A 14864-nucleotide genomic window follows, 5' to 3' on the forward strand; every position below is an offset into this window, starting at 1 on the left:
GGCAAAAGGCACATCTGTAATTTCATCCAGTTGGGTTGAGAAATACTGGCTCTCCTGAATTGTTCTAGACACTTGCTCCTAAACTTCTGCAGCAACATCAAGAATTTGTTCTCAGACTGCATCGCTGGAGATGGGAACTGCTTTGACTTGACTGGCAGATCCTAACAGAACGTTTAAGATTGGGGAGACACTGATTGTGCCCTGTTACAGGTGGCTTTTCCACTTTCACTGTTCACAACAATAGCAAGTCTGACTCTTTGAGGACTTCATGATTATAGTTTTGCTATTTAATAAAACAGGCTTCTGATTTTGTGAACCCACATGTTTTTGTGGCAATTCAGTGGATTTCTTTTGTAATGATAATTCTTGCTCCAGTGCTTCTCTCTTTTAGGGGCCATACACAAACCCCAGAATTCTTTGCCAGCTACTGAGACAACGCCTTGTAGATATCACAATAAACAAACATTTTGATGTGTGTGTGGGTCTGAGCCACCAGAGGGACAGATACACCAAAGGGGGAAGAAGAGGAGTGGAGGATACCAGCCTGCCGCCTCACTCCATGAACAGTGCAGGAAGCATACCGTGAAACGCGATTAACACCCCTTGAGAGAAGGGCAAGATGCAGCTGTAGCCAGCTGCAAGACAGACAAGAGACAATGTTGACCAAATTTCAAGGCATACTAGAAAAAAAATGTCAAACTCCATTGCCACCAAATGGACATCGTTGTGACACGGGGGGGGGGGGGGGGGGGGGGGGAGGAGTGAGGAGAAAGGGAAGGAATAAATGGACCAGTATCATTTTTCAGGTGCACCTGGCCCCGCTGAAGTCAACTTCTGTTTATTTTGGTGGGATCAAGGTTTTACCCTTGGTTTTCCAGAGATGCCAAACACCTGCAGCTCCTGTTGAAGTCAATGGGAGTAGAGGTGCTTAGCCTGGAAGACAGGCTCCATCTCGTGAAGGCCAGACAAGAAGGGTGAGCATCCAGTAGAGGACAGTAACTCGAACATACAGCCAGGGCAGGCAAAAACCACAAGAGTGTTCTCTGAATTGTGAGCCCAAGAGAATAAAACTGTGTCCAATTTTGGGCTTAAATTACAACGTGTCCTTTTAAGGCCCCTGACTATATTAACCAACTGCAAGGAAGCCAACTGACACAGCTGTAAATTTATTTTTACATGCATATGCTTTCAGTAATCTTGTTCTAATTAAAGATGGGAGTAGAGGCTTCAGTATTTTAAATTTTCATTAACCTAAAAATGAGGTAAGTCAACCAACTATTGATTTAAGCCTTTTAATTCTGGCAGCAGAAATACCATCATGGGGAAAGAAGAAATGTGTGGCTCTGACAAACTTTGACATTAAGTATATGTGGAATGAGGAAAGTAGAAGCATGTATCCAGTTGAGACTGATCAAAAATACAGTTGATATTCTTCATTAGATAGTCAAGATGATTTAAGCACTAATGGAAGTTGTATGAATAAATCCCTACCCTACATACTCAGTGTAACCTTAGGACTTTAGGATTTTGGCTGTAGAATTTGTACCATGTCTAGAATTCCATTTATGCAGGAATGGACACTGATGATTTTGTATAGCTCTCGATAGTGCACTTCATTAAGGTGTAATGAATTTGGTAGCAGGTTTAGTCCTTAAGAGCCAAAAAAAAAAATCAGAATTAAGGCTAAAAATCCCATGCACATATGATCACTGATTAGGGACTAATCCATTGCGAGCTACTCAAGGATGGGAATTTGCATTTCCTTCTTATGGGTTTACTTTGACTATGTGCAATTAAGTTTACATTGCTTATAATATGTGAAAACTCAAGTCTGCCTTTTTGAATTCAGCCAGAAGTTCTGTATAATCAGACTATTTACTGTTCCCATAGATTCATTGTGCCTCTAAGCTCTGGGACAAAGCCAGATTCCACAATTGGTGCTTAGTGCTCATTGAGTCCCTTTAGTTAAGGGTACGTTTATTATTTTACTTCTATTACATTAGTAATTGAGATTTCAATACATACAATGTTGCTAATACAGAATTCCAGGCCCAAGTTAGGAGAGAATGGGTGGGGTCCTTCTATACCTGCAACTGCTGAAGGCAAAACACTGCAGAGATAGCAAATGAACGGTCACACCAAATACAATTATATTGGATACATATGAGGACTATCTGAAGCTAAGCAAAGTATATCCTGATTTAATATCTGCAGGCTTAAACACTAGAATTATTTTAATCACAGAATCTGATTTCATACATACACACTTATTGATCTTAAATAATTAAAAAAAGACTGTATCAAGGCAAACTGCTGTTAGAATTTGGACAGGACTCAAGAGTCTGTTGGGAATCAGGTCAGGTTATGAAGTACAGCAAATCCTAGAATGCCCTCCAGTGGTGAAAAAGAGCAAAAATATCAGAGGAATGGAAAACCTGTCGTATGAAAAGAGACTAGAGGAGCTTGGGTTGTTTAGTCTGACAAAGCGAAGGCTGAGGGGGGATATGATTGCTATCTTTAAATATATCAGAGGGGTTAATACAAGGGAGGGAGAAGAATTATTCCAGCTTAGTACTAATGTGGACACGAGAACGAATGGATACAAACTGGCCGTGGGGAAGTTTAGGCTTGAAATTAGACGAAGGTTTCTGACCATCAGAGGGGTGAAATATTGGAACGGCCTTCCGAGGGAAACGGTGGGGGCAACGGACCTGTCTGGTTTTAAGATTAAGTTGGATAAGTTTATGGAGGGAATGGTTTAATGATAAAACATAGTAGCCAAGGAAAACCAAGCAATGGTACATGAATAGCATAATGGCCAACAAGGGTCAGGCTAGAGACTCCTGCCTATATGCTCGGGGTATTACTGATCGCCATATTTGGGGTCGGGAAGGAATTTTACTCCAGGGTAGATTGGCTGAGCCTCTGGAGGTTTTTCGCCTTCCTCCGCAGCATGGGGCAGGGATCACTAGCAGGAGGGTTTCAGCCAATTGAAGTCACTAAAACACAGGATTGGGGACTTCAACGGTAGAGTCCAGGGAAGGGTCTTGCGGCCTGCAGCATGCAGGGGGTCAGACCAGATGATCATAATGGTCCCTTCTGACCTTAAAGTCTATGAGTCTATGAGTCTATTTCTTGGATCCGTCTCAATCATTGCAACCAATAGCAAATAAACTTCTGCTAGACCACCAGAAAGATTTGACAGAATTATCTTGTTGACATATTAACTTCAACAGATCCAAAAACAAACAGAACAGTACAACTGCAATGTGGGGCAACGAAAGTCCAACTCACTGCAAATTCCAGTTCTTCTGGCCTGTTTTTTGTTTGGTTTCTACATTCAATTAGACCATGCAAACAGCTAAAAAAAGTTCAGTGAAAGCAAGACAAAGCCAGAGATCAAATGATAACCTTGCCCAGTATAGTAGTGATCGCTAATCAGCTTTTTCATTTTAAATTGTTTCAAAGGTTTAGAAGACTTAACTATTTTTAAAAACTTCCAACCTGTCCCAGGTTCTAGGTAGCAGCAGCAGCAGCATTGTTTGAACAAAAAATGTTAGGATGTCCATTTGCTCAGCTGTATTTGAGTTCTTAAGGAAACAAACTAGGACGATCTCACTGTGTTGGAAGGCTTTTGCATAGGTCTAGCTGGAAAGTGGTTGTTAAGTTAAATTTGCAAGCGGTCACCATTTAAAGGGAAGCAAACTTTGCTCTTTTGGAAAACATGAAAAGGCCAAGATAATGAAAATAGCTACTGAAAATGCATAATGCTGTTGCATTAAACTCTTCAGCACTAATATCTCAAATCCTATAAAGTGGAAGTGGCTGTTTTTCTACCGAAGGACACATTTGTGTCCAATGTAAATTAAGAACGGTTTGTGTTAAAGAAGAAACTATGGGCACTCCATCCACTAAATGGGCTGCAAACCCTAGGCACAGTGGGGAGCACTGAAGTAGGAGGAAGCCACCTTGAATCAGTGTTTCCCAGCCAAGTGCTAATAAGATCCTTCAATTAAAATTTGAAATAGGGAGGGATAGTTATGCAAAGCTCTTAACTAAAGCTCCCCATTTAAGTTTCTTCAGTTTCTGCGCCTCAAGATTCAGAGACAGAAAGAGACTGCAGGAGAAGATTGAGGGAGGAAAAAAGTCAAAGCGTGAGCAGATTGGGAAGGAGAAATTAAGGGTATTATGCTCATGATGGACGTTGCTGCCATAATTCACAAAATACAACAACTTGTCAGAAGCGTTATGTTATCATACAGAAATGATATGCCAAGTTGCTGCATGTCTCAATGCAGTAAGACGGATTACTATTTGGAGTTGATTTTACCTGCTTGTTATGTGAGCATCTCTTTCCACCTTCAGGTATCTGTACATGTAGCAAGCAGGTAAATCAATACCAAATAGTAGCTAACCTTGGTTGGGTTTTACATCGAGACCAGGAACCAACTTGTCCTGAAGGTGGCAAGGGATGCACCTCACTAACATAAGAAAGATCATTTGTTCTTAAAGGGCCTGATCTGAAGTCCACTGAAATCAATGGGAATCTTTCCATTGGCTTCGGATCAGGCCTACAGCAGGTAGGACAGTGGGACAAGGTGTCACCCATGTGGAACAGCCAAAGAATTCCATTTGCTGCAGTGGTATATCTGTAGTTAGAAATGCTTTATAACTCAACTCATCTTCCCCTGCAAGCTTACTCTTACTCCTTTCTACATTGAATTTGGCTGTTAATGCATCCTCCTTGGCTTGCCTCCTAAAGCCAGCTTGCACCTATATGACAAGACATTGCTCTGCCGTGCACTGCTTTTTTTTTTTTTTTTTTTTTTTTTTTTTGCAAAGGCACGAGATTGAACACCGATCTAGAAACATAAAAATTATCTCCATTTCTCCACAGAGTTTTCACTTGAGAGGGACTGAATGACAAATATGCCACTCGTTTTGTGAAGTGGTTTCAAATGCTAACCTTGGGGCGGTCTTCTTTTTTCAAGGCTACAGCTTCCAATTTTGCTTCATACTCTGCTTGAACTTGGTCTCTTTTCTTTAGTACGTTCTAGGAAAGAGAAAACAATCAAAAACATAAGACTGAAAATGTACAAAATTTTGACTCCCTCCTCCCCCTCACCCCACAATAGTTGCAGACTGGATTCAACAACTGAAGTGCCACTAAAGTCCCAGGTGTGCCTTTCAGAGGCCATTCCTGTTTACGGGACTCTATGAAGAGGCTTTTGAATAAAAATAAAAAAGCACTCCACAGGCTGAATGCATCTGTGATCAGATGTCAGATGTTCATAGCTGTTTGATTAGAGACAGTCAAAACTCCGAGCTTTGCGAATGACTTGCCTTGTGACCTTTGGCAAGTCACTTTTCTCATGAAAATGAAAACGATGAAAAGGATAAACATTAACACTGAACAGGGTTGAGAGGGTTAGTTTGTAAAGCTTTCCAAGGTGCCCAAGAAACAAGTGAAGGAATGAGTTGGTAGGCAACGTTGTTCCTAAAGCTATGAATTTCTACTACACCCGCCCACTCATAGCTTTCTACAAAATCCTTTTGAAATGAATTTTCATGCTGAGTCTCAGACCAAAAGGTCAATTCTGGACAAAATCCTGCACTCCCTTGTTTTTGCATTATGTGATGGTGAAAAAGGTTCCCACATGAAACATTCAATTTGAGAGACTAAAGTTCATGCTTTCTAGCTGACTAGCCCTCACTGAATAAGGATCTCCAGATATATTAATAAAGTTAGAAAACCGCTAATTTTACTTTACAACCAGTACAAGATCTCCAGTAAGGATAGTTATACTATTAGGACTAGGGAGTAACCAATTACATAATAGAGGTTTGTCATAGAGAAGTAGTTTTGTCTTTGCCTAGGGTAGCTGTTGCTTGCCCACTTTGAGTTTACAGCATAACTAGTAATACTGTATTAAACGTGACAGCCATACTGGGCAATGACTTGTAAAAGTTTTTGCTTGGGAGGGGAGTAACTGATCCCCTGGGAGACTAAGAAACGAAGAATCAACCAATATTACCAGAATCTGGTTTTATCAGTTTGAAGTGTAGCGGAGGAGGATTCGTGTTCCTAAAGACTAACATCTCAGTACTGTAACCTCCAGAACTATAATTTTTTTTTAAATGCCAAGCATATACTCAAAGTTGAGCATGACACAAAGGAGGACAATATCCCCATTTCAGAGAGGATACCACACAATTTCCCCCAGGACACAGGGGGCAATAAAGGAGAGAATGTTTGATAGATCAAAAACCCTTTAGTTCCAGTTTCTAAAGTTAAGCATGTTATTGGCTACATTTGCCTGCAGCAAAATGTGAGACATCAGTTCTCAATATGAGACTAGGTGGAATTTTCCCCTGCATTTGTTTGAGATTTTTAGTGCCCCAAAAGCATGACTGGTATTTAACAGGTATTTCCGCTCACGTAAAAAAGGGATATTGGGAGAAAGCCAATCAAGTTAGAAAGCAAATGTGCTCCAACTAACTGGCAGACATCAGAGGTAATTCAACCTTTCATTAGATAACTTGCATACAGGTTTTTCTTTTAGTTTAAAGGTTATATGTACTTTTAAAAGAAAAAGTTGGAAAAGGACTAAAATTCAGTCTTTATGAGGACAAAGTAGAGACACTAAAGTCCTTGAACTTACAACATTTCAAAGGAGGATTGTAATTCCAAAACCAGCAATTGAAATACATAATGGATAAGCATATATCATTGCCTTTTAAGGGCTCACCAGAGCTGCTCTCTCTAGACGAGAAGACTGTCGTCTTCTAGTTCCACCTCATGTTTGAAAGTCTCATGCTTTGCATCTATGTTGGCTTGTGTTCTGCAAAGCCTTGCCCCAGACTCAGGCAACAAGCCAAAACCAGAGTGATTAATCTCAGCACTCAACATGATTAACCCAATTAATATTTTTTGCATGCTTCATTGAACAAAAAACCTAATACGTGCCTCAAATCTGAACAGAGAAAGAAATGTAGTTGTAATGCAGGAGGTTAACACTTATGCAAGCACATGACAGAGAAAGAGTTTTAGTGAAGGTATCAACTAACGCCTAATATCCCAAGTGAGACTTAAGAATAATTTAAAGCACAAAAACAAACAATGCCTATTAACTGATCCTGCATATTGAACAGACTGCATCAATGCTCTTATTCACTAAAAAGGCACGTTCTGTACAGAACCTGCATGCAGATTTGTGACAGAGGAATTATTTGTACCGTGCCCAAGTAGTATGCTAGGATTTTATCCAACAAGTGACATACTACAAAACCAGGAACATCAGATGTTTTGCAAGGGGAAAAATAGCCACACCAAATCTAGATCATTGAACACCATTACTTAAAAGTTAGGTCACTGTTTTGGTTCACAGAATTTAGATGGTAGACAACCAAGGGAGATAGATTTGTAAGAAGGTTCCATGCAGAGTCCAGCTTATCACAGTCACAGATTTTAGTAACATGTTTTGGTAGTATCTGTCTCTTTCATACAAACAGTTTTAGATAGGGCTCTCCAAGACTCAAGTTTGACTCCTAAAAAGCACAGCATGTTGAAAGACAAGAACACTGCTATTACCAATAGGAGAACATTCTAAAATGTAGATCAAATTCACATGACCCCTGTTTAGGCAGAAAGACTAACACAAATTTAATATTTTTATGTGCATAACATTTGTCTGACCCTGGTCAGAAACACAAAGAATAAAAAGCTTATCTTTATTAGGAAAAACAATCCCTACAAGATGACATTTCACAGCTAGGTTTCTCTATGCTTATTCCACTCCCAGCTTCTAAACAAAAGTGTGGACTTCTGTCAAATGGTCTCTGTTACCTTCATGGACTCCGAGTACAAGATGTACTCTCTGAGTACAGGCAGGAAGTCCTCTGTCATGTCATCACTCAGTTCCTCGAGAGCGGTACAGCAGTTCCCGATACAGGCAGACACTCCTTCCAGAGGTTCTGCTAGCTCCACTTCTAACCCACCCCAGGTAGAGTAAACCGGTCCATACTCTCGCAGTTCCACCAGGTATTCTGGAAGAGACATTAAGAGAAAACAAAATTTCAATTCTACAGTGACGTTTTAGGCAATTTGGTTTAAAAAAGCAGAGACATTGATTTAATCATCATACTCCACTCGAATGTTTGGAAGGGCTGATCAGGTCACTACCATCAATCGATGCATGTAACCAGATGCAGATGAGTGGTAAGGCAGATATTTACCAGAAAAACTCTAGACTTTACAAAGCACCCTTCTTTCCCAGTGAACATTAATATCCATTTTATCCCCGTTGCCCACCAAGCCTCTTCTGACAGAGGTCAGGTTTATCGGTGCTGGCATTAGATTAGCTGCTTTCCTCAAAGAAGCAATACAGAATCACACAAAGACCAAGAGTCTGATCTTAACTGGCAGTAAAGAACTCCAGTAATAAAGACGGTATAGTATTCGTGAGAGCAAGGTGTAAGGGGACCAAAGTATGTAGCATTCCTCCTGTTTTACTGCTTCTATAATATTAGGCCAGGCGACAGCTACTGCAGGAGCTTCTACATGTCGCCTATGCAGGAGCTAGGGCAGGGATCGGCAACCTTTACCCTGGAGGGCCGTGTGCTAAGTCCCCTGGCGGGCAGGGCTGGTTTGTTTACCTGCCGCATCCGCAGGTTCGGCCGATCACGGCTCCCACTGGCCGCAGTTTGCTGCTCCAGGCCAATGGGGGCTGCTGGAAGCTGCGCGGGCCGAGGGACGTGCTGGCCGCAGCTTCTCACAGCCCCCATTGGCCTGGAATAGCGAACTGCGGCTACTGGAAGCTGCGATCGGCCGAACCTGCGGATGCGGCAGGTAAACAAACCGGCCCGGCCCACCAGGGTGCTTACCCTGGCAGGCCACGTGCCAAAGGTTGCCGATCCCTGAGCTCAGGTGACCTTTATTTCCCTTCACAGCCTAAAAATCAGAATTTTAGCTGATTTGTAATAGGCTCTAGTTAGTCTGGTCCAAGAAGCTCAAGACAACCAAGTATGAGTACATCTGGGAGTATACTGGAGTCGGGATTTCTGAAGTCTATAAATTCTAGCTGTCTAATCCTGGAATTAAACATTGGGGTCAGCGATTACATTTAATATGGTGGACTGCAAGAGAAGAATTCTCTTCATTATTTACCCTACTCTGTTTTGTTGTTTATTGCTGACAAAACAGAATAACTTGCTCTTCTAATGGTTAAAGGCAATCCAACAGAGTTAAAACACTGGGACTCTTTTGCTTGCACCTTAACAAGTACCCAACTCATATGTATTATACAACTGTCATAAAATGACACGAGTCTTTACAGAATCCTCCTTTTGATGCACCCACTAAAATAGGCCAGAATCACTGAATGCAGGTAGTTTCAGCAGTACCACCAGTATACTGCCTCGTACTAAGCTTGTGGTGTGCTAGAGATCTGCACAATGAAACATCCAGAGTTCTTACCCAGTTCCTCCTTGATAATCCTCTGTGCTATTCTGTCAATGGTTCCAAGCTTGAGAACAAATGTATCTAGGTAGTCTCCTATGGCTGCAAACTCCAGCGGTCGACTTCTGAGTTTATAACCGCCTGTGACATATTTTACAGACTCTCCCATCTTGGAGAGCAATGCCATTCCTTGTTTTTTATAGGCATTAAGATCCTGGCAATGACAAGAAATATATTGTTTGCATGTAGAAAAACCAAGTACCATCCCCCACCTAAAGAGTCATGCTTCAATTTCAGAGCACAGCAGAGAAAGTTTCTGAAAGTAGCCTGTTAAGTCTGGCATCTAAATCTTGATTCAAAAGCTCACCTCTGCCTCTCACATAAGCTAGGCACACAGAGTGCATCAGACGCAGCTACAAACGATGGGATATTTTACAGCCTTGCCGCCCTCTTGTACATTAGGGTAGCAGGGGTTAGGAAGTTAACGAGCTGCTCAGCCGATTAACAGAAGGGAAGTTTAAAAAGAAAACAGGAAGGAAGCGTTCAAGAAGAAAGGAGGAAGAGAAAGAAGGCTAGGAGAGCCTGACAAGAGGAGCTCCTTGAGCAAAGACACCACAGCACCCACCACGCACGCACGCCCACCCCCCTCCCAACCTTTAGAGAAGGGGCCAGAAAACTGGAAAACAATGTTAAGGTGGGGACACACGGATACGTATTGATGGAGGTATTGAGACACTAAGGCTAGGTCTACACTACCCGCCTGAATTGACGGGTAGAAATCGATCTCTCGGGGATTGAATTATCGCGTCTCGTCGGGACACGACAATTGATCCCCGAATCGACGCGCTTACTCCACCGGCGGAGGTAGAGTAAGCGCCGCCGACGGGGAGCCACGGAGGTCGATTTTGCCGCTGTCCTCACAGCAGGGTAAGTTGGCTCCGATACGTCGAATTCAGCTACGCTAGTTGTGTAGCTGAATTTACTTATCTTAAATCGACACCCTTTCCCATAGTGAAGACCTGCCCTAAATAAAGAACACTGTTTAAAAGCAAAAAGGTCTCAGAGAGGTCTGTGTTCATGGATGACTCAGGGGTACAGTAAGTGTGTCCCATTCCCAGGAGCCAAAGTGCCAACAGGCAGACTTCTATCACCCATACCTCTGTGGGTGAACCCCTTCCTTTTCACAACAGCTCCTGCAGAGTTGGCATATTTGCACACCACAGAGAACGCAAGTGCCACTTTTATATTGTATCTATAAAAACCACACACTTTTGTCACTGTTAATAGCCATTTGACGTTAGGTGCTTTTGAAGAGAGTTAGCCAGATCCTCAGCCCCATACCCTTGCAGAAGAGGAATCCTTCCTACAAATATAGGGGTGTGAAATAAACAGGGCCAGAGCACACTGGTAGAGCCTTATTGATGTAATGGCCCACAAAGCTAAAGCAGCCCATAGGGTTGAACGTCCAACGTAGAGGGAAGGCAGAAAGGTTGTTTACATCTGCCCTTGCATCCGCAGCAGTTCTCTGCTATGCTGAGCATGGACTTGTCCTAGGCCTAGCATGGTTGGTTGTGTTTCTTCTCTTCAGTCGCATTTATCAAGTTCATTTTCAACAGCTCGTGTTTCTCAGATCTCTTTAGATTTTGTATGTTTAAATTCATATGCTTACCTTGGCTGTGAGAAACACATTGAAATGTTCATTGAAAGAAAGTACTGGATGATCTGCAATTCTTTTCAAGAATTTATCTAAAGCTTTCCTCCTCGTCTCCACAAATTCTTCAGAAAAGCGATCGACAACTCCCTTCATCACAAATTTCTCAGGAAGAGGCTGTGAAAAAAAGGCAGAGAGAGACTGTTTTCAGTAGAATAAAAGCCAATTGCTTTTGCTAATACTTCCTTGTTTCTATTAATTAGCTAGTTCAGTCTTGACACGAGTAAATAGAGACTCTGTTAATCGGAACTGCATTTTTTCCCAGTTATAAATCTGGACTAATTCAATTTAACTCAGTGGTGTCATTCCAAAGTCATACCAATGTAGCAGGAACAAAACTGGCCCATGGCCTTTGGAGACATTACAAATGTAGCTCATATTGGGGTGTGGAGTGGACCAGGGAAGAAAACTTCCCTCTACTGTACCCAGTTTACCTACATTTAGGCACCAATTCAGGAAAGCACTTAAGCACATGCTTAACTAAGTATGTACTTAAATCCCATTCACCTCAGTGGGACTTATGCCCACACTTAAGTGTTGCTCTGAATAGAGAGATGCCTTCCTGGACCAGCTCATTGCTAAGAAGTTTCAGGCAAACCCTAAAAAAGTTTGGAAAAGCATCTGAAAGCTCAAATGCTTTAGAATGGGTTGGAAGAAGTAGTAGACTTTTGCAAGTATTTTTTTTCCTTTAAAAGTTGTGACAAAGTAGTTTACCAGTTCAAAGATACTTACCTGAGCTTCTTGGCTCAACCATCTCTGGAGAAGCTGAAGGTAAAATCTCTAAGCTTCTCTTCTTCCTACTGTTAAAGGTGTGTGTGCAAATGAATGAAGGCCAGGTAGAGGCCCCATTGAAAGATCAGGCCTATACCATGGTAAGGTGTGTGGTCATTGCCAACGAAAGTGAAAGTTAAGTATGGGGTAATGTTTTTCTTTAAAGTAGTGCCTGCCAATTGGACCTGTTCTTTTCCCCTCCTACACTTCTGCAATACCTTAGAGCTCAACTCCTCCCTCAACATGACGGATGAAGAGCACTAACCCCTGCGGTAGATATCCATCACAAGCTCTGGAATCAATCTACTAATTCTGGAACATTAACTGGCCATCCATTTCCCATTAATTAGGGTTTCTATTTACGGAATATGCAGCAAAAACTTTACATTTGTGGGAAACTGTGGTCTGGTAGATGCAGCAGGACCGACACCTTGGTTCTATTCTCCGTTCTGCTATTATATTTGCTGTGTGACCTTGGGTAATTCACTTAGCCTTCTTCTGCATGGAGGGAGGGCAAACATCACAAGCTACAGTACAGCTGCATTAACATCTCGAATCACATTTTCACCCTCCCATTCAGATTAGCATGAATAGAGGCAGTGACCAAAGCCAAATACCAATCAAGGGTTTGGCACACCTCTAGTTACCATGCCTGCAATTGAAGGAGGAATTAATTTGATCATTTTGTACTTCTGAGACATTTGTAGCATCTCCGTACAGCAGCCTGGACACCAAATCTGTGATATTAGGTTGGGGGGGAGGGGTGTCCTTAAAAGCCACACACCATGTTTTGTTCCAAGTTTGCTTTCCTATTCTGTCAGAGTGGAAAGAATGTCAGACTGTGCAGACTGCAATATATACCCATCATTAAATAAAGATCAACTCAGCAACTTATGAAAAGTCTCGCACTGAAGAGAATCTTTCTTGCCGTCTGAACTTGGAAAGAGGAAACCTGTGGTAAAAATGAAGTGAAAGGACTTCCACACTGGAAACAGAGCCAGACCATTACTAGTTTTGAAACACTTTAGTTTCTCCAGCATTTTAATAGGTACCATATGGGACCACAAAGTAAGCATTACCATAAAAAAAAAAAAAAAAGTGGTTTGCCAAGGTTAGTTGATCAATCCCACAGATGGTTATGACAATCAAAGCTTAGGTGTTTCTGCTGGACAGGAATTCGGAAAGATTCTAATTTTGATGGTTTACTTCAAGTATCTCAACAAGAAATTCCATAAATTTACATTTTTATTAGATTTATGCAATGGCATGTTGGAGCAGTGGAATGTTTCTTGCAGGTCAGACTGGATGATCATAATAGTCTCTTCTTTAAAATCCATGAGTTACTTGAAGAGGGGGGAAAAAAGGGAGTTTCCTGATACTTCATAACTGCAGTGCGACGATGCCAGCTACGCGATAAGTTTGTACAACTTCACCAACACCACAATAGGGGAGGGAGAAGGACACTGAACCAGTCTTTGATTCTTTTGATAGATGAGATTCCCATTCATTTAATCAACACAACAAGAAGCCATAGACGAATCATTACAAACCCCTTACTTTTTAAACGAAGATAGATTTTACAAATGCACTCCGAGGTCAGTTATGTTTCCCCACAAATGTTATTTATTTTTACCTGACCACTCCCAATAAGTTCATTTACATACATTTCCAAGCAGCAAATGAATTGGCCATTTATAAACATAAATGGTTGGGATCCATGCGACTAGGTAGCCAATAGTGCCGGTGACAAAAATCAAGCCAAGTACTCAGAGCAAATCAGCAGCACTTTCAAAACAGTCCTGCAAATATTACAATGAGTCTTTGGCAATACCCAGTACACCATAAAGTGGAAAAACAATGCCTTTTATGGAGAAGATAGATATATAGATATAAAAAAAGCTAAGGCGGTTTATATAATCAAGTCTAAAGATCCTGGGAATCGTATTACAAGCAAAAATAAGCAAATCGTGGTGGTTTCATTTAATCACTTGATTGCAGTACTTCATATTTAGATCTATAAAGAGATATTGGAAGTCAATCGCTCTTTAGTGGATTCAGCTATTCTCAGATACCTGTAAACTGACTCCATGTTCTTTAATTAAGTAGTCATATAATTCTGAAACCTTTTACATAAAGGGCTTAAAGAGACAGGTCTGTAAATAAGAGATGAGTGATTTCCCAACTATTAAAATGGACCAGTTCAATACTGAACTGCAGCAGTATTGCACAATGAGCAAAACTCTGCTTTCAGTTATATCTATGCAAACAATTACTTCAATGGACTTGCACAGGTCTAAGCAGAATTTGGCCTAGTAGGATTTCAGAGGATTGGGGAGGAGGAACTCAATTATTCATTGAGTTAATGTTTATTTTGTACCTTCCCTAAGGAAAAAAGGTGCACAAGACCAGGAGAAAGCCCTTTCCAACTGCTACCAAATATCCTTATACAAGACACGTGTGCAAGTACATCAAATGTATTTCCTTACACCACAAACTGATGATTAAAATAATTTCTGCTTCCATGGCAAATATGCAATAGTATTTGGCATAGAAGACATCTAAGCAAACATGACAGCAGGTGCGGACAGAGAAGCCATTTATCTGTAACCTGTAAGTGCATTGCTCCATACTCTCCAGTGTCAAACTGGAGAGCTTCAGGAATTACTCCATTTTCCCCACTCAGAATTTTTAGGAAGGGCAGGTGCAGTAGCTTAACACAGCTCCACCAGGAGGGGATACAGGAAGCTGCAATACATTTTCCTCAATTCTAACCTAGATTGAAAAATCGCCTCAAAAAAGGATGAAAGTTAAAGCAAAGGCTGTGTGCGCTTTATAGCTAGGGTGACTAGATGTTCATTTACAAGGATTACCCCAGTTTGCTGCCAGAGATTGTATTGAAACTTGGTTTGCTCATGCTTCAATGGA

General features: G+C 41.4%; 1 protein-coding gene across 2 annotated transcripts in view; it reads right to left on the reverse strand.

Annotated features, from left to right (window-relative positions):
* SNX30 (sorting nexin family member 30) overlaps window positions 1-14864 on the reverse strand; it is an 85026-nt gene that overhangs the window by 15666 nt on the left and 54496 nt on the right. For both annotated transcript variants that reach the window (XM_054031572.1, XM_054031571.1), the window contains exons 4-7: window positions 11127-11285; window positions 9476-9671; window positions 7847-8046; window positions 4967-5053 (exon numbers count right to left, since the gene is read on the reverse strand). In XM_054031572.1, coding sequence (XP_053887547.1) covers window positions 4967-5053; window positions 7847-8046; window positions 9476-9671; window positions 11127-11285 — 642 coding nt within the window. The remainder of the gene's footprint in view (window positions 1-4966; window positions 5054-7846; window positions 8047-9475; window positions 9672-11126; window positions 11286-14864) is intronic.

Source organism: Malaclemys terrapin, chromosome 6, assembly GCF_027887155.1.
Source record: "Malaclemys terrapin pileata isolate rMalTer1 chromosome 6, rMalTer1.hap1, whole genome shotgun sequence".
NCBI classification, from domain to species: domain Eukaryota; kingdom Metazoa; phylum Chordata; order Testudines; family Emydidae; genus Malaclemys; species Malaclemys terrapin.